This window comes from Berghia stephanieae, chromosome 10 (genome assembly GCF_034508935.2).
Source record: "Berghia stephanieae isolate SIO BIC M18660-M18661 chromosome 10, UCSD_Bste_1.3, whole genome shotgun sequence".
Taxonomy (NCBI): Eukaryota; Metazoa; Mollusca; class Gastropoda; order Nudibranchia; family Aeolidiidae; genus Berghia; species Berghia stephanieae.
Window position 1 is genome coordinate 18,947,160 of NC_088369.1, and position 20,931 is coordinate 18,968,090.

Genomic DNA, 20,931 nt, shown 5'->3' on the forward strand with positions numbered 1-20,931 from the left:
AGCAGAGAGAGAGAGAGAGAGAAGAGACAGAGAGAGAAGAAGAGAGAGAGAGAGAGAGAGAGAGAGAGAGAGAGAGAGAGAGAGAGAGAGAGAGAGAGAGACAGAGAGAGAGAGAGAGAGAGAGACAGAGAGAGAGAGAGAGAGAGAGAGAGAGAGACAGAGAGACAGACAGAGAGAGGGATAGACCCGTTAGCCAAAACTATGAAAAACAATCAACCTGTTCACAACTTTCACCAAAACTACCTAACTTACCACGCCAGGAAGGGCACTTTCAGCAGCCAGATTGGGCCCATCGTAGTGGTTGTGGGGAGATCCTACAGAGCTGTCACTGCTACTGTCGGGACTTGATGGCATGTTGCCTCCTACTTGGACAAGTTTTCCTGTCAGGGTCTGGTAAAAAAAAAGACAGCACAAATTTTTGTAAAATTATAAAGACTCTGGTAGATCTATTCAAATATTGTTTCGCCAGTGTGTGTTTTGTTTTTAAGGGCTTTACGGCGCTTGCAACACATTAAGGTCATATCAGCGCCAGTAAAAAGGAAGAAAATGGGATAATAAAAAGTTCTAGAATTACAATTATAGCACACAAGAAAAGGTAAGACAAAGGGGAATTGGTTCAAATGGGAAACAGATGTAGATTCCAAGAGCACACCATCAAAGTACTTCGTTTGAGATCACCTAAAAGTTTCACCCAGACACCAGCATAGGTCCCCGCTAAGAGGAATACACTCAATGGCTACAAATCATATGTTGAAAATAAAAAAATAATACATAACAGAGAGATGATTTACAAGGAAAAAATATCATCTCCCAAAACTATAACTATACATTCGACTGTTTCCCTCCTGCACAGGCGTTTATCGCTTTCAGTTTAGTTCGCCAGGTAAATCTAGCCAGTCTAGTGATGATGAGTCATAGCTTTACACTGAGAGAGGGAGACAATTTTTTCGCCGTTTTGATCGATTTTATCTGAATTTCAAACTAATGTAGTATTGCCGTTATTAAGTGTAGCAAAAATATTTTTATACTACTAAACAGTTTATTAACAGAGTTTTCATTGATTATTTAATCATAATTATGATGGTGTTAAAAAGCAAGAGGGATAACCCATGAAATTGATACATAAATTTAAGTGAATTAAAATTCTTAAGAGAATATTTTAACATGTTCAACACTTAAGATTTTAAAACGAAAGTAATGGAAATGATGTTGAATATCTGTAGAATGTAGACATATAAATTTTATACCAGTAGATTGAGGCGTTTTTGAGATATCAGTTCACCTGTACGTAAAAGTAAGGATTTTGAGTAAGGTAAAATTGAAATCCAATCACAGCATTGTCTTAATAGGAATTTTTTAATAAACCAGAAACATAGTCAAATGTGATTCACTTATATTTATCCCAGAATCAACGAATTATAAGAATTCCATTAAAAATTGTTATATAAGACATTCATTTAAAGACAATCAAAACCACTAAGAAAATCTTAAAGAGTTCTTATAATTTTCATAACCTTATTTTTGAGATATCCATGCCCATTACTTTTTTTATGTACTTGACTTGCACCTGTTTTAATTTGTGTGCCATATAGACTGCATATAGCACATCATTGGTGAAAGATAATGATCATATTCACCTCATTAAGTATTGTTTCTTGTTCAGAGTTTTCTCACAGAACCAAAGGTATCAATACCTGCATCGCATTTCTTTAAATTATGTATCAGTGAGATACATTTCTCGCAAATTGAAATATTTAAATATGTAAGAATTTCACGTTTATATTTATAGTCAATTGTTGATAACGTCTAGAGTCTTTTAATCCTCTCAGCACGGCTCTGTACTCTTTCACAACAAATTCGACATATTTCATTTGTACTGGTGTGATGACCGTCTTCAGTGTGTCTCTTCATAACCTGAACAGAACTTAAATAAGTAAATTTAAGAAATATCTAAAATTTCCGCTTAAAATTCAATGAAATCAAATTAAATAAATGTCTCTTATCATCACTATCTAGTTTTATTATTGGGTTTCTAAAATATAATGAAATATTCTCCTCTTTGTTGGTAACAAAAATAATTATTGAGATTCCTTTCCACACCCTCTATTCTTAAATCCCTGAATCTACATAATAAAGTATATATCATATGAAAGATAATTTTATCTACTTTTCTCTGATTCCTCACACTTGATGGTAAAAAGTGTTGGTTTGATATTTTGAATTTTTAAATATTTCTTAAACTTATAATTTTAATATTTATCTCATAAAAAACTCTGATTATTCAAAAGAGCAAAACACAAACTTATCATTTAATCATGTAAATAAAAATAATTGCGTCTTGTAGAGGAAAAATTGGCCTTTGTATCCATATATGTTTGAAAATTATGAAAAAGATGCTGCGTCCACAACGGGCTGAGAAAATTGAGTATTTTGATGAAATTTCTATTACTCTCTGCCTGAGAGAAATTCAAAGCGATGAGATTTACCTGCAGACATAATTTATTGCCAATGCACGCCGTCTTGACAGCTGTTATCACTGTGGCTGACGGTGGATTGTTTACATTACTTGACGGTAGCCAGTGAGGGAAGAATTAACTAAAGTGCAAGTTTGGGCCCTATTTAAACGGCTGTGCCCAGCCAAGGACTCCGGCCAGGGTCAGGACAAAACCAAGTAATCTCATTACAAGACAAAGACAGAAAGCAATTGAAAAACGGGTACAGGGGGATAGAAGACACAGTAAGTACCTCCCTGCCCACTATGTAAGGACAGGAACCCCATCCAGGTTAGTCCCTTGGCATTTTACTATGAAATTGATTAGAAATATAACTCTTTCTTCATATCTTTTTATTGGACAAGACTATCTGAAAATTCACAACTTGTGGATGCAACTAAAGGTAATTTTTGTAACCTCCAAAGAAAATGACAAGAGCAGACCTGCCTAGAACTGCAAAAAATCAGTAGAATTACAAATTTTTGGCTCCGGCTGCAGAGATTCAAACTTGTCTTTGAGTCAATAAACCTTATTGAAAAGGAAAGTCTCATTCCAGACAACCTATATTTAGGACTTTGGAGCATTTTTTGAACATGTTGAGGGCAAATTATAATTTGTAAAGCTAGTTTAATGGAGACTTTTCTGGCATCTCTGCAAGAGATGAATTAGGAGTAATTTTTGAGTAACTCTATGTTTTCTCAGTTTCTTTTTCTTTCAACATTAAAATATAAACTGTTCATATTATAAAACACATAATCCTAAATCCAAGACAACATTTTGAACTTTACTATTCCTCACCATTTTATCCCTCAGAGGTATCTGACAAATGAGCTTCTTGTCCTCGCTGCCATCTATCTGTTCCCCGTTCACCGAGAGTTCAACCTTGACATTGGGTCCAGCCTTGAGTAGATGGAGAATGTGTCTCCTGACTTGACCGACTGTCTGGTTGGAGTGAGACCAAATCTCCACATCCTCCCCTTGACTCTTTTGATTGAGAAATCGCACCTTGAAGTAGACCAGCTTGCCACGACAAGCCCTGTAGAAAAAACAATGAAATCAGGATGTCAATATCTAAAATATAGCAGACTTGCCAAATTGAAAACTCAAATTTAGTAATTTTAATGTCAATTTTTAGTAATTAGACAAGGAAATTTGTAATTTCTGAAATTGTGTATAAACAACCACAATATTATTATTATTATTTTTATTATCATTTAAGTATTACTAAGAATCAAAAATTCGTAATTTTCCATAAAATTTCGTATTTGGTCATGAAATTTGTCTAAAATTAGTAAAATTACGAAAAAATTCGAAAGATTCGGCATATGTAGATGTATGTAGATGTTCCTTTTCATAATCACATGTCAAATGATAAACCATAAATATTTTTTTGAAGCAATGTTTACATTCATCTAGCATGTTTGTAATTAACTTACGTATAAAGGTGTGAATATTTATTGCACACCTCATTTTTTCAAAATAATGGCATCCAAACAAAACAAAGAAGTTCACTGTCGACACTTCGATAAAATTTAAGATCTTGACCAAAAATAGATCAGGATGCCCACTTTGTGATAACTGCACTCAATAAACATGCTCAAAGCGCTTTACAAGGGATCCCTAGTCAACAGCAATACTAACATGTAGAATGAGACATGATGCTTGGTAGGCGATATTAACATTTTTTAACCAACAGAGACAATGCTGTTAACAGCCAGGTATTTATTTTACAGCTGAGTACAATGAGAGAATGTAAATAAAAAGCCTTATCCAAGGATTTAACTATGCACCACTTAGAGCAGGACTCGAACCGGTCCACAGGCGAGTGTCAAGCTACAAGACCATATAGCACTCTAGACCAAACTTTACCCAGAATCCAATAATCTATTCCACCAACCTGCTAAGAGGCAAAATGGTCCTCTCCTCTCTGTAGGCCTCGTCACATTCAGCCAGGTATTCCTTGAGAACTGTCAAAACCCTAATCATCCGTGCTGTCTCTTGTAGAACCTTCTCCTTGCTGGCCACGTCTTGATCCTTCTCCAGCACGCTGACCGTGTCGTAAGCAGCCTTGAGGCGGTCCATGCACGACATGATGAGATCCTCGTGAATGGCCACTTGCTTCTGCTGCAGCCTGGGGCCGAGGGATGTGAAGATGTCTTTGAGTAGAGTGACGGCTTTCTCTGCCACATCGTCAGGACTCCATAGAACCACCTAGAACAATAACAACATTAATGGGGGGGAAAAAAGTGTTATCAAACTAGGAAATAGAATGGAAGGGGATGGGGTTGGCAATGATAACAATAATGAAACTTCCCACATTTTTCCTAAGAAACATTTGTCTAAATTGCATTTGAATATAAGGGTTTTTTCCCTTTCTTTCTAGTATCAAATGTGTCATAGGACTGCTTAAAGGAATGGAGAAGCCATTACCTTCCACAAGTAATCCAGACCAATCAATTCAATTTCATCCATCAGGTATCCTCCGCGCCGCTTGGCAATCAACTTGTTCTCTTTCAAATTCACCTGTTTGAAAAAACGCTCAAAGCAGCTGAAACAAACAGAATAAAAAAATAAATATATTGTCAATGTGCAGGATTGGAATAAAATCAGAAATAAAATAACAAATTTGAGCATTTATATAGTGCAATAACCATTAAACTTGCTAAAAAAAACTTTTAAATTATTTTCTAAAATACAGAGGTATATTGTCAGGGGTTCAATCTCCATGGATGTATTTATCCCACATTATCTGACACTGGATTTACATCTTGTCGACAACAGCTACTCTCAGGTTTTTGATTATCAACAAAGAGACAAACAAGGGAGCTAATTTCATACAGAAAACATGATGAAATTTGAATACAACATATTCAAACTAAATTCATCTGTACTTGTTTTCAGTTACCTTCTTTTGTTCCATTCCACATCTTTTTTTTACAATTTAAAACTCCTTTAAAAAAAAAAAAAAGAAAGAAAAACCAAACACAAAAACCAAACTCACTTCATGCCATGCTCTGTCAATAAATCTGGATTCAATTGAAGTATATTCCGCTCAAAGAAATCTCGGGTGATTTCTGGGTCTAAATCTGGTTCTTCTCCCATAAGCTGAAATAAAACCAAAAAGTAGTGAAATACGAGTAAGTGGAACACTTACTCAATATATTATGGTGATAAAATCTAAAGATAGCATAATACAGGAATGTCCTGTGATAAAATCAAAAAGGCCCGATATTTTTTCTCATAAAGAATGTATAATCTGAAAATATTTTGTGCGTAGCTTCTCTTCATCAAATGGTACCACCCTTAAATCATAGAAAAGGATACATAACGATAAGATACATAAAGAGTATCGCTAATTATAAAATATCAAAAATAAAATCTAGTAACCAGTTCTATTTTACATCACAAATCTTTGAAATATCATATTTCTACATGACATTCTATTGTTTTCATAAATCACATGACTCAGAGTCACTCCAATAACATGTAGCAGGTTTAAAATAGATTTATGGTAATAATTACCTTCGCAAACCATTTGAAACAAGCTTCCCTGTCTGAGAAATAGATGGCATTCTCTGCCAGACAATTCCAGATCTGAAATTGTTTGTTAAAAAGAAAATTAGACAATAACAATGATGATAATTATATGTATATTTGCTAAGCATTTTTAGCCTCAACCGCAAATCACTTTATAAAAAAATAAATAAATAAACATCATACAGTCATACTCCAGACACTTTATATCATCTTCACACACGACAAACATCTATGGCCCTTAAAAAACGTAAATACATTATAAAATTGATTTTTTTTAATGACAATTAAAACAGAACACTATGCTCCAATCCTAGGTGTTACCCACACTTTGACCAATGGTAAAAGTGCTGGAGAAAAAAAAAAAAAAGAAGACCACAGATCATGTTGTAATTCTGTTAAGATACCGGCTAATAGATCATAAGATCATGGCTTCCAACCTTGATAAAGATACAGATACTGACTACTTGGTTTCTCCTCCCACAACCATTCTCCCGTCCAATCAAAAAAAGTATTACTATAAATTCAGACAACCGTCAAATGACGTATAAGAGTAGTAATTATATTTTTTAATCGATAGCAACAAAAAATAAAAACAAATAGACAATATTGATTTCTTAACCAATCTTTTAAACTGTTTTACCTGACCAGCTTGGGCTTCACACAACCACAACTGCCCATCTTTCAGTAGGAATCTAGATACAGATAGAAAACAAAATCAATACATAATAATAATACACATAATGCATCATGTGCATAAAATACAAAACTTTTAAATAGGGTATGAAAAAAGAAAAAACCTTATCTAAAACTAACCAAAAAAAAATGCTCTTTCACTTGATAAGCAGCTATCTACTAAAAATCAATATTTTGAACTTCAACATTCTTTATTTATATAAAATATCTGGAACAAAGGTAACAACATGAACATAATAATAATAATAATAATAATAATAATAATAATAATAATAATAATAATAATAATAATAATAATAATAATAATAATAATAATAATAATAATAATAATAATAATAATATTTATTTATAATGCGCCCAATCCTCTATAGAAAAAAGCTCTAGGCGCATAACAATAACTTCAATCCATTCAACTCTCTCTCTCTCTCTCTCTCTCTCTCTCTCTCTCTCTCTCTCTCTCTACTCTCTTCTATCTCTTCTCCTCTCTAATCTCTATCATCTATCTCTCTAACCTCCTCTCCTTCTCTTTCTCTCTCTCTCTCAACAATCTCTATTTATAAAATATCAGAGACAAAAACAACAACATCAGTAAAAAAAAATCTGATGTTTTATCATTTGTACTTATTTGTAAAACAAGTAATGACAAGCAGGTCTAAGCGTACCTGAGAAACCTAAGCCTTTCAGCGACTTGAAGATTATGATTGAAGCGTCCGTCTGGTAAGATAGTCGTTGGATCTTCATCGGGATGGGCTGATTAAAATAGATCAAAGATAGAGAGATAAAAAAGGTATCACAATGGACAATCATACAAAAAAGTGTTAAAAGCATAGCTCTTTCACCGCTTTTCTTGACAAACACAATATAAATAAATCATTTGAGGAAAACTGGTGACAGTTTCAAACCCAGATAAAAAATTATCTTATTCTTTCTTTAATTTTTAAATAGGAAGACACAACCACTACTTTTTTTTTTAAAGAAGAAAAAAAAAAAAAAAGAAAAGAAAACAAAAAGAGATGAATATTTCAAAATTTTCGTTTTCAAACAGCTAACGAAGTGACAAAGTGAAGAAGAGATTGATTTCCTTCTCTTCTCATTTGCTTTCAACTTCAATGACATCCCAAAATATTAAAACATATACACATGTGTACACATGTCCCATTTCATGTGCATGTAATCTTGCCTACTAGACTGAGAACCATTCCACATTCATCAAAAATAAATGACTAAAAAATTTTAGTGCGGCTATGTGTTCTTGTGGTATGACTCTCGCTTTTGGATCAGAATATCCTGGGTTCGAGCCTCACTCGACATATAGTTGGAGTCCTTGGAAAAGGCTCTTTACTCACATTCTCTCACCAAACTCAGGTGTAAAATGAGTACCTGTGTAATAGCATTGTCTCTGTAAAAAAAAGAAAGTGTAATATCGCACTACCAGGTGTCATGTCACCTCCTACATGTTAAGTGTTGCTGTTAGTCAGGAACCCTTGTAAAGTGCTTTGAGCACGTTTAGTGGATATTGCGCTACGTAAATGAGTTAACATTTTTAGAGAAAAAAAATATAAATAAATAAAAATAAAAAGAGAAAGTAAAAAAAAATGAGGATATTTTTTTTTTAATTTAAAAAGTGCCAAATCTTACCATCTGCATAGACCCTCCTCTTGTTCATGTAGACAGACAAGTTCTGAGAGACCAACATGACGATGGAATGCTGCGTCTGCAGTTGTCCAATGACGTTGTTTCTGTAGTAGATGTGGGGAGCCCTCTGGGTGTGAGGGAAATTCTGGGGAGCCTTGAGAACCATTTGTAAAAGAACATCAATACTCGACTGCATTGAAAGTTAAGTTAGCATCCGTTGTGAATTTATAATACGAAAAGAAAGGAAGGAAATGAAAAGAAAAGAAAATCTATCTTTCTTAACTGATTTCATTACTTTTCTTTCTTTAATATTTTTTTTTTCAATGTTATGCTACCTCTACTTTTAAATAATGTTTTTCAGACCAAAAAAAAAAAAACATCTTTAAATTGTGCGGCTATGTGGTCGAGTGGTATGACACTCGCTTTCAGATCGGAAGGCCCTGAGTTCAAGCCCCGCTCAGTGCATAGTTGAGTCCTTGGAAAAGGCTCTTTGCTCACATTCTCTCACCGTACTCAGGTGTAAAATGAGTACCTGGCCATTAACAGCATTGTCTCTGAAAAAAATGTAATATCGCTTAACAGGCGTCATGTCCCTTCTACATGTTACATGTTGCTGTTGGTCAGGACCCTTGTAAAGCACTTTGAGCACATTAAGTGGATATTACACTACTTAAAATTAAAAGCTCAATTTTTTTTATTTCTTTTATTTGAAATTCTACTGACTGACAAGGCTGATAATTTGAAACGTGTCTTGAATGCTAGCATAAACTGGAGCACTACAAAAATATTGTATTTCTTTTAATAATCTACAAATACTACTCGTTAAAATCACAAACCTCGGGAAAGAGAGTACAGATTTCCTTGATCTGCTTCAATGCAGGTAAGACCCATTGCTCGTTTTTCAACTCCTCCACAAACTTTGCTATCCACTGCAATTTCTGAGCATCTCTGTCCTGCAAAAGTAAAGAATTTTAGGAGAAAATTACAATACATCGACATTGACAAATATGACAAAAGAAGAATACACTAAGTCAATTATTACTTTCAAAAAGATAACATGAGTATTTAAAAAATTGACATATTATGAAGAACCAAAAAAAAAAAAATTAAAAAAAAAAAAAATCACAAATCAAGAAAACGAAAACAAAACTACTAACAGTAAAGCAAAATAAAGCAGGACTTAACAAAGACGAAATGAATCCGAAATGATCACACCAACCTGTGAGCAACTGTAGTCAAGAATTTTGATGTGAGCGCTGAGGGCTTGATCCATGATCTCATTGGGTACATCATCGCTGTGGGCCAAATTCCACAGAAGGGTTAACACCTGGAAAGAAAAAATGCAATGATGTCAATGACTTGAGGACAGACCTGTCACACAACAAATCATCTCTTGTTTTTGTTTTGTTTTGTATTTAAGGGTTTTACGGCGCTTGAAACACATTTAGGTTATATCAGCGCCAGTAAAAAGGAAGAAAATGGGGTAGTAAAAATTTCTAGAATTACAATTAAAGCACCCAAGAGACAGTAAGACAAGGGGGAACTGGGAACAAATAGGGATCAGATGTAGATTCCAAGAGCATACCACCAATGTACTTAGTTTGAGATCACCTTTAAGTCTCATCCGGATACAAGCACAAATTCCCAACAAAAAGGAATACACTCAAATGCTTACATTATACATTCAAAATAACAAATATAATAATACATAACAGAGAGATGATTTACAAGGAAAAAAAATATCATCTCCCAAAACAATATCTATGCATTTGACTGTTTCCTCCCAGCCAGGGCCAGGACAAAACCAAGTATTCTCATTCCAAGACAAAGACAGAAAGCATGTTGGAAAAACAGATATAAGGGGAAAGAAGACACAGTAAGTACCTCCCTGCCCACTATGGGAGGGAAATCATTGCTTATTTTCCTAAGTGTTTTTAAAATCTATCACAGTAAAAGATGAGGTATCACATCAGAACATAAACGTAGACACAAAAGTATCATCACGGCTTTGAAAAATAAAGACCAACACAAAACAAACAAACAAACAATTAAAAATTTTACCTTGTGAGCCATGACACCTTCTTTATCATCCTCTGCCAACCGTCGTATCAACTCTAAAAGTTTCTCCCTCTGTTTTTTAGTTGCGTTGTTCCATGAACCCTAAAAAAAAAGTCAATTATTTCTATCAACAAAAGGTAAAAAATATACAAAAGTAATTCCCAATTACACCAACCATACATTGTCCAGTTATAATTATTATACTTTACACATTATGAAAGAAAGAAAAATAATATTAATTTGAAATATCAGTTTTTTGTACAAAATGAAAGTAGTAAAGGACCCTCTTTTTAACTATCAAGATTTAAGATTTCAATGTATGGGTGACACTTCTTAAAATTTGCAAAAAATCAAATAGATGAAAAAAAAATATATATATATAAATTTTCAATCAAAGCTCAATACTGAATTCAAATAAACACCAAAAATACTCAAATCTGTCAAGAACTGTTATCAACCAACCTGGAAACATTCAAATAGATGATCCAACTGCTCCGGTGAGAAGTCCCAGGCTAACTTGGCCAAAAGATCGTGTACATTTTTTACAATGGCATCATGTTTGCCCGACTGAGGAAGACAGAAAATATTGTTTTACACTGGAATGTCAACAGTTTGCCTGAATGCTGACATTGGTAATGACCTTGTTCACTTCGTTTAGGGCATTCATTTATTTTATTTTTTTTTCATTGAATGAGGACATCTGTAATGAAAATGTTGCTGCCTGAAGCTTGAAGAAATAAATAACAACAGTTAAATGGAATGGAAGCTTCAATCTAATTCATGAAGACAGTTATCTGTAGTAATCCGTTGCAATAGGGGACAGCGTGGCTCAGCGGTACGGTCTTTGCTTCGCACCCAAAAGGTACCGAGTTCGATCAGCCTCCGCTGTGCTGTAAAGCCTTGAGCAAGTCACCTCGCCCTAGCTCAATTTGCGGCGCTGCACTGCGGCTGATGCCTGGGTTATTCCAGTCTTCCCTTGGAATAGATCCTAGAGACAAATTTCCCCTATGGGATGAATAAAGGGAATTTTATTTTTTAAATTTACATAGTATGGTATTAATCTGTTTTAAACTATAATTTATTATTATGCAAACAAGCATCAATTCCCTGATTTCGACGTATTGTTATTGAGATAATTTTCAAACCTAACATGATTGCCATCAGGGGTGAAAATTGTGGTTGATCAAGTTCCTTGAAAATCAGTGGTAAACGTTCAGGTCCATCAAGTTCCCTGAAAATCACTTTTGCAAAACCTGAGGCTAATCATCTTCCACTGTGGTATATGGTTTATTCCCCAAACGTGAAGTGAATCAAAGCTTGGATATTTAGTAACATGAGATAATTTGATAATTTCTCCCGGCCCATTCCTCAGTGACATAACAGCACAGGTATAGAAAAGACTCTAAAATTCCAGGTATACCCTATTGTGGTGATGTGGGGAGGGGGGGAATAAAGCATGGAACAGGATTAACCCTATACTACTTGCCTGCTGAGTCTTACGCTACTTTGCAGTGAGATGATAATCACATTTATAATAACCCCCCCCCCCCCCCCCACCACACACACACACACACAAGGTCTCAAACCATGAACATAATCAATTACGGACATGCATTGAACAACAAGAGGTGCTATGTAAGTATTTCTTATAGGAGCTTTACAATGCTTGGAACATGCATCTGAAAAAAAACAGAAGACAAAGTCAGTCTATATCCTTCACTTCAGAGAAATGTCCCAAGCTGTGGCCTGGCAAAACCAACCAAGTTGACTCCCTACAGGATAAGGTCAGAAAGCCACAAAGAAAAAACACAAGATTAGAAGGTTAGGAGACCCTACCAGTAGCACCCAGCAACCACTTATGCTATGTTGCTTTTTATTTCAATGCTTCCACAACAATTCCACATTAAGACATTCCTAAGCCAAATTACCTGTGCATCCCATAAGCGGTCAAGATCCTCCATTGTAAGGGCTTTTTCCTTGATCATGAATCGGAGAATCTTCTCTAGTTTTTCTACATACTGGGGTTGATGCAGACTGTCCCTCAAAACTATGCTCAACACATTGTTCTGTTGAATCCATTCCTATTAAAAAATATACAATATAACAGTTCTTTTTAAAAAGATGCTTGACAGTATCAAAAAGAAAAAAAAAAATTAATTAATATAATTTAAATGAATAATTGAAAATTAAAATGAATGCCAGTAGCAAAATTATCCAATAAGTGAATGCAATGATAAAGACAAAAAAAAGGTTAAAATGACAACAAATAAAACACCATATCTCACACCAAAATGCTGTGATTTGTCACTAAGATGTTAAGACACAGGTCTTGTACATATGACTTGAATTACGTCTGAGCCCTTGAGCTAGAAACAAGATGTCTTGATGTATCATGTTTAAGTCTATTGCAAGTCTATTGGACTAAATGGCTTTTTTTAAATATGCAGTTTATACAGGCTGCCAAGCCTGCTCTGGCCAATAACGTTTTTACTGCTCTCTTGGTAAAAAAGTTTAGGTCTGAATTTTTAAAAAAAATGAATTTGAACAAAAAAAAGCTGTCACGCCATTATGTTGTCTTTAAAAAAATTTTTTTTTTAAAAACAACATTGTAATTGAAAGACATATCAACTTGAAATGATGTTAAGAAAAAGAATATCTGAATTGACTCACAGCCATTTTGTCAGCAGTCAGCCATTCTTCTTCATCAATACTGGAATGTCGACTGTTCGCCTGAAAGCTGACATTGGTGATCACCTTGTTCACTTCGTTTAGGGCATTCATTTTGCCATTGAAAGAGGATATCTGTAGTAATCTGTTGCAATAAATAGTAAGGCATTATTGATTAAATGCAGTGCGCCTTCTGTAGGATCTTTATTTTCTTTCAGAACTGGATACAAGAATGACAAATATAAAGACCAAAGTATGGCTCAATGATTCATACACAATAGTTCATATAGTTATTTTCGAACAAGGTCAATGGAATTGTTAAAAAACCCAAAACCTTAAAATCAAAATCTTCCTCTAAAACCATTCATTTCAAAACAAATTTAATTTCCATTCCCTACTTATCTAAGTGAGTTTTTAAGATTATCTGTTTCTATATTCATATATTTACATATCAATTCAGTTCAAACGATGAACTACAGCTACTCTGTTTTCAAAAATATCTCATATCATTAAACAGACCCACCTACTCGGAATGGAAAAAAATCGAAGTTTTCAGGAGTAATAACATAATAGACATTATAACTACCCTCAAAAATTATCAATTTGTGTTTAAATACATTATATACATGCTTTAAAATTGTTTATATTCTTTCTCTGGCTACAAAACTTTGTGTTCAACAAGTTTCTTGAATTAAAGATCTTCATATAATTGTCAATTAGGACCAAAAAATTAATTCTACTAAATTTTCGTAGTAGTTGGCAGGTACGTGATTAAATCCAACTTCCTTGATGATTAGAGACTTCTATGAGAAAAAACTTGTGGAACTAAGAGTTAAATCCAACTTCCTTGATGATTAGAGACTTCTATGAGAAAAAACTTGTGGAACTAAGAGTTAAATCCAACTTCCTTGATGATTAGAGACTTCTATGAGAAAAAACTTGTGGAACTAAGAGTTAAATCCAACTTCCTTGATGATTAGAGACTTCTATGATAAAAAAACTTGTGGAACTAAGAGTTAAATCCAACTTCCTTGATGATTAGAGACTTCTATGATAAAAAAACTTGTGGAACTAAGAGTTAAATCCAACTTCTTGATGATTAGAGACTTCTATGACAAAAAACTTGTGGAACTAAGAGTTAAATCCAACTTCCTTGATGATTAGAGACTTCTATGAGAAAAAACTTGTGGAACTAAGAGTTAAATCCAACTTTCTTGATGATTAGAGACTTCTATGACAAAAAACTTGTGGAACTAAGAGTTAAATCCAACTTCCTTGATGATTAGAGACTTCTATGAGAAAAAACTTGTGGAACTAAGAGTTAAATCCAACTTCCTTGATGATTAGAGACTTCTATGATAAAAAACTTGTGGAACTAAGAGTTAAATCCAACTTCCTTGATGATTAGAGACTTCTATGACAAAAAACTTGTGGAACTAAGAGTTAAATCCAACTTCCTTGCTGATTAGAGACTTCTAATGAGAAAAAAACTTGTGGAACTAAGAGTTAAATCCAACTTTCTTGATGATTAGAGACTTCTATGAGAAAAAACTTGTGGAACTAAGAGTTAAATCCAACTTCCTTGATGATTAGAGACTTCTATGATAAAAAAACTTGTGGAACTAAGAGTTAAATCCAACTTCCTTGATGATTAGAGACTTCTATGAGAAAAAACTTGTGGAACTAAGAGTTAAATCCAACTTTCTTGATGATTAGAGACTTCTATGAGAAAAAACTTGTGGAACTAAGAGTTAAATCCAACTTCCTTGATGATTAGAGACTTCTATGAGAAAAAACTTGTGGAACTAAGAGTTAAATCCAACTTCCTTGATGATTAGAGACTTCTATGAGAAAAAACTTGTGGAACTAAGAGTTAAATCCAACTTCCTTGATGATTAGAGACTTCTATGAGAAAAAACTTGTGGAACTAAGAGTTAAATCCAACTTCCTTGATGATTAGAGACTTCTATGAGAAAAAACTTGTGGAACTAAGAGTTAAATCCAACTTCCTTGATGATTAGAGACTTCTATGAGAAAAAACTTGTGGAACTAAGAGTTAAATCCAACTTCCTTGATGATTAGAGACTTCTATGAGAAAAAACTTGTGGAACTAAGAGTTAAATCCAACTTTCTTGATGATTAGAGACTTCTATGAGAAAAAACTTGTGGAACTAAGAGTTAAATCCAACTTCCTTGATGAATAAAGACTTCTAGGAGAAAAAAAAAAATTACTATGAGTAATTCGGCAAAATTATAGAACCGAATTAGCTTTTTTACCATAATAAAGCTTGTTAAAAACGAACCCTTGGTGTACCAGCACATATTTTCAAGTTTAGGGTGTACAGATCATTTAGAAAAATAAGTATACTGACTACTATTTCTGGGCAACAAATCTTTATAAAATGTCCAGCCAGTAGGACTGTGAAAAGAACCATTCTGTTTCATTAATCTCTCCATAATCTGCAACAAACCTCAATATCATCTTGAGTCTGAATATCTCCAGACTCTTTGCCATCTCCTCTTGGTTGGGGACACGGCTCACCAGTTGTTTCAAAGCCTTGACGATTGAGGACAAGGCATCATTTTTGGCCTCTGTCTTGGATTCCTTCTTCAACTCATCATCTGTCAATTTGTCCAGAAACTTAGGCACTTTTTCCTGAAGGAAACAAATACAACAATACACTACCCTTAAGGTATCAAGTCTAGACTGAAGACAGAATAATTTTATATGAACTTTTCCTTAATATTTCAAAACCACATTCATCATATTTCATTGGTACCAGCATAAGTTTACAAACCATCTACATATGTAACATTAAATCTGAAAATTGTAAATCTTAATTTTCTTAAATTTCTGATGTCACCTATGTCCTGTAAAGTGCCATTGAACACGTTTGGTGGAGATTGGCGCTCAATAAATTCTATTTACTTATGTATTTCTTTATTTATTTAAGGGGTAAATAAATGGGGGTTCCAATATGTCAGTTGGAAGAGCACTTGCCTCACAAGCGAATGGGATCGATATCAATCCTGGGTGCGGTCATTTTTTTAATGACCCCCCCCCCCCCCTGTCCATCCAGCAATGATTGGATAGCTGGATCTTAGATCTAGTGGAAAGTACTATGCAACAGAATATTGTTCTATCAAAAGGATAGCAGACATGCCAAATTGAAAACTTAAAATTTAGTAATTTTTATGTCAATTTTTAGTAATTTGACAAGGAAATTCGTAATTTCTGAAATTGTGTATGAACAACCACAATATTATCATTATTATAGTAGTAGTAGTAGTAGTAGTAGTAGTAGTAGTAGTAGTTCTTATTCTTATCATTATTATTATTATTAATAATAATATTATTAAGTATTACTAAGAATTGAAAATTCGTAATTTTCCATAAAATTTATTATTTGGCCATGAAATTTGTCTAAAATTCGTAAAATTACGAAAAATTCGTAAGATTCGACATGCATGGGATAGCAAGCAATTGCTATTGTCCATTTCACCTTATAGAAACTGGGATAAACTCTGGCACCATGGACCTGATGGCTCTGAAGGACTAAGGGATGGACTACTGTTTTGTTTTGTTTTTAAGGGTTTTACGGCGCTTGCAACACAAGGTCATATCAGCGTCAGTAAAAAGGAAGAAAATGGGATAGTAAAAAGTTCTAGAATTACAATTAAAGCACAAAAGAAAAGGTGAGACAAAGGGGAATTGGTTCAAATAGGGAACAGATGTAGATTCCAAGAGCACACCGTCAAAGTACTTTGAGATCACCCAAAAGTCTCATACAGACACAAGCACAGGTCCCAACTAAGAGGAATACACTCAAATGTTTACCAATCGTATAATATAATATGTAAACTAAACATAATACAGTGCATAACAGAGAGATGATTTTCAAGGAAAAAAATATCATCTCCCAAAAACTATAACTATACATTCGACTGTTTCCCTTCCAGCCAAGGAACTCCGGCAAGGATCAGGACAAAATTAAGTAATCTCATTCCAAGACAATGACAGGAAACAATTGGAAAACGGGTATGGGGGGATAGAAGACACAGCATGTACCTCCCTGCCCACTATGGGAGGTCAGGATCCCCACCCAGGGGATGGACTACTTAAGAAAAAAAAAACAAAAAAAACATCACAGTATGGATATTGATTGGTTACACAAGTTTCATAGCACACTGTTGCTGGATTAAAACCTAGAATTTAAAATAAATATTGAAAAAACAACTAACTTATCATGATTTATAGAAAAATAAACAAAACAAAACAAAATAGAACAAAGAATGGTAAAATTACCACAATAGGCATAAAGTACTTCTCCACAGTGTGGGGCGTTAAAACTTCGCTGCAAAGTCCAAAAGGTCTGAGGATAAAAAAAATATACGTATAACCTTAAAATTGTTATTATTTACTTAACCAGCTGATAGCGCTTAACAGTAACATAACATCAGTCACTCAAATATACATTTATTATAAACAAAAAACTAGAATCATACAATATTACACATTAAAAAGAAATATTTTTAGACATTTTAAAGCATTCTGCATTATCACCGTCCCTGGTATGTCTTGGAAAAAGTTCTATAAAACACTGCTGATGGTGACAAAAAGTGAAAAAGTAGGAAAATGGTGAACGATTGCCTTTAAGCCCCATTTCTACTGCACTAAACCCCAGTTTTAGAGCAATTGAGAAGATAGACTATCATTGATACTCTAGCTAACTTCTGGAGAGTGGGAAACTGCACCTGTGTGTTCCACCACACATCAACCTTCTAATTGCTAGCACAGTTTCAGGAAAATGTAATTTTTAAAAGGAGGAAATTCCTCATCTGGACTCCAAAATCTCGGATTTCCGCGGAAAACCATCAGCACTGATAAGAGGGGGCTGTCAAATATTCAAACGATTAGTCACTGAGTCTTTGTTTGGTTTCACAATAATATGCAGTCCATGCACTTGCAAACGGGAAACAATTCTAAGTCAGATAGATCAATCATGGAAAACATCTTTTAAAAAACACAATCGTGAAAATAAAAATGCCGATAACTGCAAACAACTTACTTTGTTTTTTGTTTTTTTTTGTTTTTAAGGGTTTTACGGCGCTTGCAACGCATTTAGGTCATATCAGCACCAGTAAAAAAGAAGAAAATTGGAAAGTAAAAACATTCTAGATGTACAATTAAAAGGACTTGAGGAAAAAGTAAGACAAAGGGAAATGGTTCAAATGGGGAACAGATGTAGATTCCAAGAGCACACTTCAGTGTACTTAGATTGAGATCACCTAAATGTCTCATCCAGACACAAGCACAGGTCCCTACTAAGAGGAATAAACTCAAATGTTTACAAAATGTTTTTAAAAATTTTAAATAACAGTACATAACAGAGAGATGATTTACAATGAAAAAAACTATCATCTCCCAAAACTATAACTATACATTCGACGGTTTCCCTCCCAGTTAAGTTCTCCGACCAGGGTCAGGACAAAACTAAGTAATCTCATTCCAAGACAAAGACAGAAAGCAATTGAAAAACAGATAGAGGGGGATAGAAGACACAGCAAGTATCTCCTTGGGAGGTCGGGAACCCCACCCAGAAACAACTTACTTGATTAAAGCAGCAACGACAGGAACAGTCAGAGCAGGTCCCTTGAAAAAGCGATCCTGAAGAATCTTGAAGCCGTCCAAGGATCCGAACCGATTGACTAGATCCACTAACCAGCCCTGGGAATAGACAACCTTTTTGTTAAAAGAATAGATTTTCTGAATAGCTTTTCGCCCTAATTACAAACAGTACCCAATATCTCCAAATAGTGTTAAGTGCGGCTATGTGGTCTAGTGGTATGACACTCGCTTTGAGATCGGAAGGTCCTGGGTTTAGCCTCGCTCGGCGCATAGTCGAGTCCTTGGAGAAGGCTCTTTACTCACATTCTCTCACCGTACTCAGGTGTAAAATGAGTACCTGGCCATTAACAATGTTGTCTCTGTCCGATAAAAAATTGTAACATCACCAAACAGGCATCATTTCCCTTCATACATGTTAAATGTTGCTGTTGGCCAGGGACCCCTTGCAAAGCACTTTGAGCTTGTTTAGTGGATATTGCGCTGTATAAAATTTTAATTTTAGGTCTGCGAGAGCTTAAGTTTAAGTCAAGTTCCTGAACATTTAAATTCATTCACAGGTTGCATTTATGATTTAGTAGATGATTGATTGCATTCAAAATTAACTGGTACCATTTTATAATTTCCTTTCTATAAGCATGTTTTATTAGACTGTGGCCAGATTAACTCTCTTCAATTCATATGAATGGAAAATAGCACAAATTTATTTGAATTTTAATCATGGTGAACTCGAGAAAGTTAAGAAAACACGACTTCATATCTAGTTGGAGGTATTGGTATACATGACAATTTATACACAATATAGAATGCATTAACTTTTCAGTTCATTTCTCCAAAGCACTTTTAAAACTTTTTATGCGTTTGACCCATGAACCAAAAAATAAATAAATAAATAAATAAAAGGGAAAAAAACATTTTGCAACAATCTCAATTAAAGACTTGTCTCCATAAAATACTCCTAAAAAAGGGGTATTACATTTTCCAATAAATAAAAAAATAAATAATATAAGAGCAAAATATATAACAATGGATGTTTAGGATCATTTTTTTTCATCAGTCATTCAAAATAAATAAATAAATAAATAAATAAATAAATAAATAAATAAATAAGCAAACAAGACGTTTTATTGTTGGCTGAGGAGTGAGTCAAATTACAGACCTGTCTACTTGAAATTTGAAAAAAAAAATCGTAGTTATCAGAGGTAGTTCTACAAAATTTTCAGAGTTGTAGGCATGTGTGAACTTAAGTTTGGGGCTCCCGATAGCTCAGTTGATAGAACACTCACTCCACACACAAAGGAACTGAGATCAATCCCAAGGAAAGTCGAGGTTTTTTTTCTGCCCCCCCCCCCCCTTCTGCCCACCCAGCGATAGACTTACTGTCCTATACAAAGCTAAGCAAGCAATAGACATTTAGATAACCACGCCTCTTGGACAGTTGTCATAATGTAAACAATGGTAGTGATTGGTTAACAAAGCGAACTACAGAGGCTTTACTATCGATGGTATGTGTCTAAGCAACAGCTGGATCAATAGAACCAATACGCAAAACTGTGCTAACTTGGATGTTAAAAATCTGATCAAGACAATCGTGTGATAAATAGTAACCCATTTGGCGGTATAAAAACATTAACAATGATCAGAGAGAGGGTGATTTAATTCACGTTATTGTTTATAAACAACTAACCATGCTTGTCCGAGCACGTTTGAAGGTGTGTCACAAATTCCATGATTTGATTGGTCAAAAATTTACTGGTTAATTGCTATTGTCCATTTCACACAATAAAAACCGGGATAAACTCCGGCTCTATGGGTCTCATCGCTTTGAAGGACTGCTTTCTCTCTTTCTCTCAGTTTACAGGAGGTAGAGGAAGTCAACTACTACTCCCTTATCTAATATCTTATTGTGAGATCTATATGACGACATGGTCAAATTACCTTTGGGAAAACATTAGGTCTGGCAAACAAAGCATCATCGGGTAACTGAGAAGTGGATGGCACACTCTCCGACTGTCGAGTTGCATTATAATTATGGAACCTAGTATATGAGAGAACAAAGAAAGTAATAATAACGATAACAACAACAACAATAATATAATAATAATAATAATAATAATAATAACAACAACAAAAAGGGGTAATAATAATAATAACAATTATAATCATAATAATATGATTTTTATTGTCCAGAAATAACAATACACAATGGACAAGACTAAAATA

The 20,931-nt window shown here is 34.2% G+C and overlaps 1 protein-coding gene across 1 annotated transcript in view; it reads right to left on the reverse strand.

Moving 5' to 3' along the window:
- LOC144980766 (ubiquitin carboxyl-terminal hydrolase 9X-like) overlaps positions 1 to 20,931 on the reverse strand; it is a 66,140-nt gene that overhangs the window by 36,876 nt on the left and 8,333 nt on the right. Inside the window, exons 6-24 of the mRNA XM_078928544.1 lie at positions 20,647 to 20,746; positions 18,695 to 18,810; positions 17,389 to 17,455; positions 15,554 to 15,738; positions 13,086 to 13,227; positions 12,344 to 12,496; positions 10,878 to 10,982; positions 10,419 to 10,517; positions 9,577 to 9,684; positions 9,194 to 9,310; positions 8,361 to 8,511; positions 7,385 to 7,472; positions 6,670 to 6,721; positions 6,015 to 6,086; positions 5,494 to 5,597; positions 4,923 to 5,040; positions 4,390 to 4,703; positions 3,291 to 3,528; positions 253 to 390 (exon numbers count right to left, since the gene is read on the reverse strand). Of these exons, the coding sequence (XP_078784670.1) occupies positions 253 to 390; positions 3,291 to 3,528; positions 4,390 to 4,703; positions 4,923 to 5,040; positions 5,494 to 5,597; positions 6,015 to 6,086; positions 6,670 to 6,721; positions 7,385 to 7,472; positions 8,361 to 8,511; positions 9,194 to 9,310; positions 9,577 to 9,684; positions 10,419 to 10,517; positions 10,878 to 10,982; positions 12,344 to 12,496; positions 13,086 to 13,227; positions 15,554 to 15,738; positions 17,389 to 17,455; positions 18,695 to 18,810; positions 20,647 to 20,746 (2,467 nt within the window). The remainder of the gene's footprint in view (positions 1 to 252; positions 391 to 3,290; positions 3,529 to 4,389; positions 4,704 to 4,922; positions 5,041 to 5,493; positions 5,598 to 6,014; positions 6,087 to 6,669; positions 6,722 to 7,384; positions 7,473 to 8,360; positions 8,512 to 9,193; positions 9,311 to 9,576; positions 9,685 to 10,418; positions 10,518 to 10,877; positions 10,983 to 12,343; positions 12,497 to 13,085; positions 13,228 to 15,553; positions 15,739 to 17,388; positions 17,456 to 18,694; positions 18,811 to 20,646; positions 20,747 to 20,931) is intronic.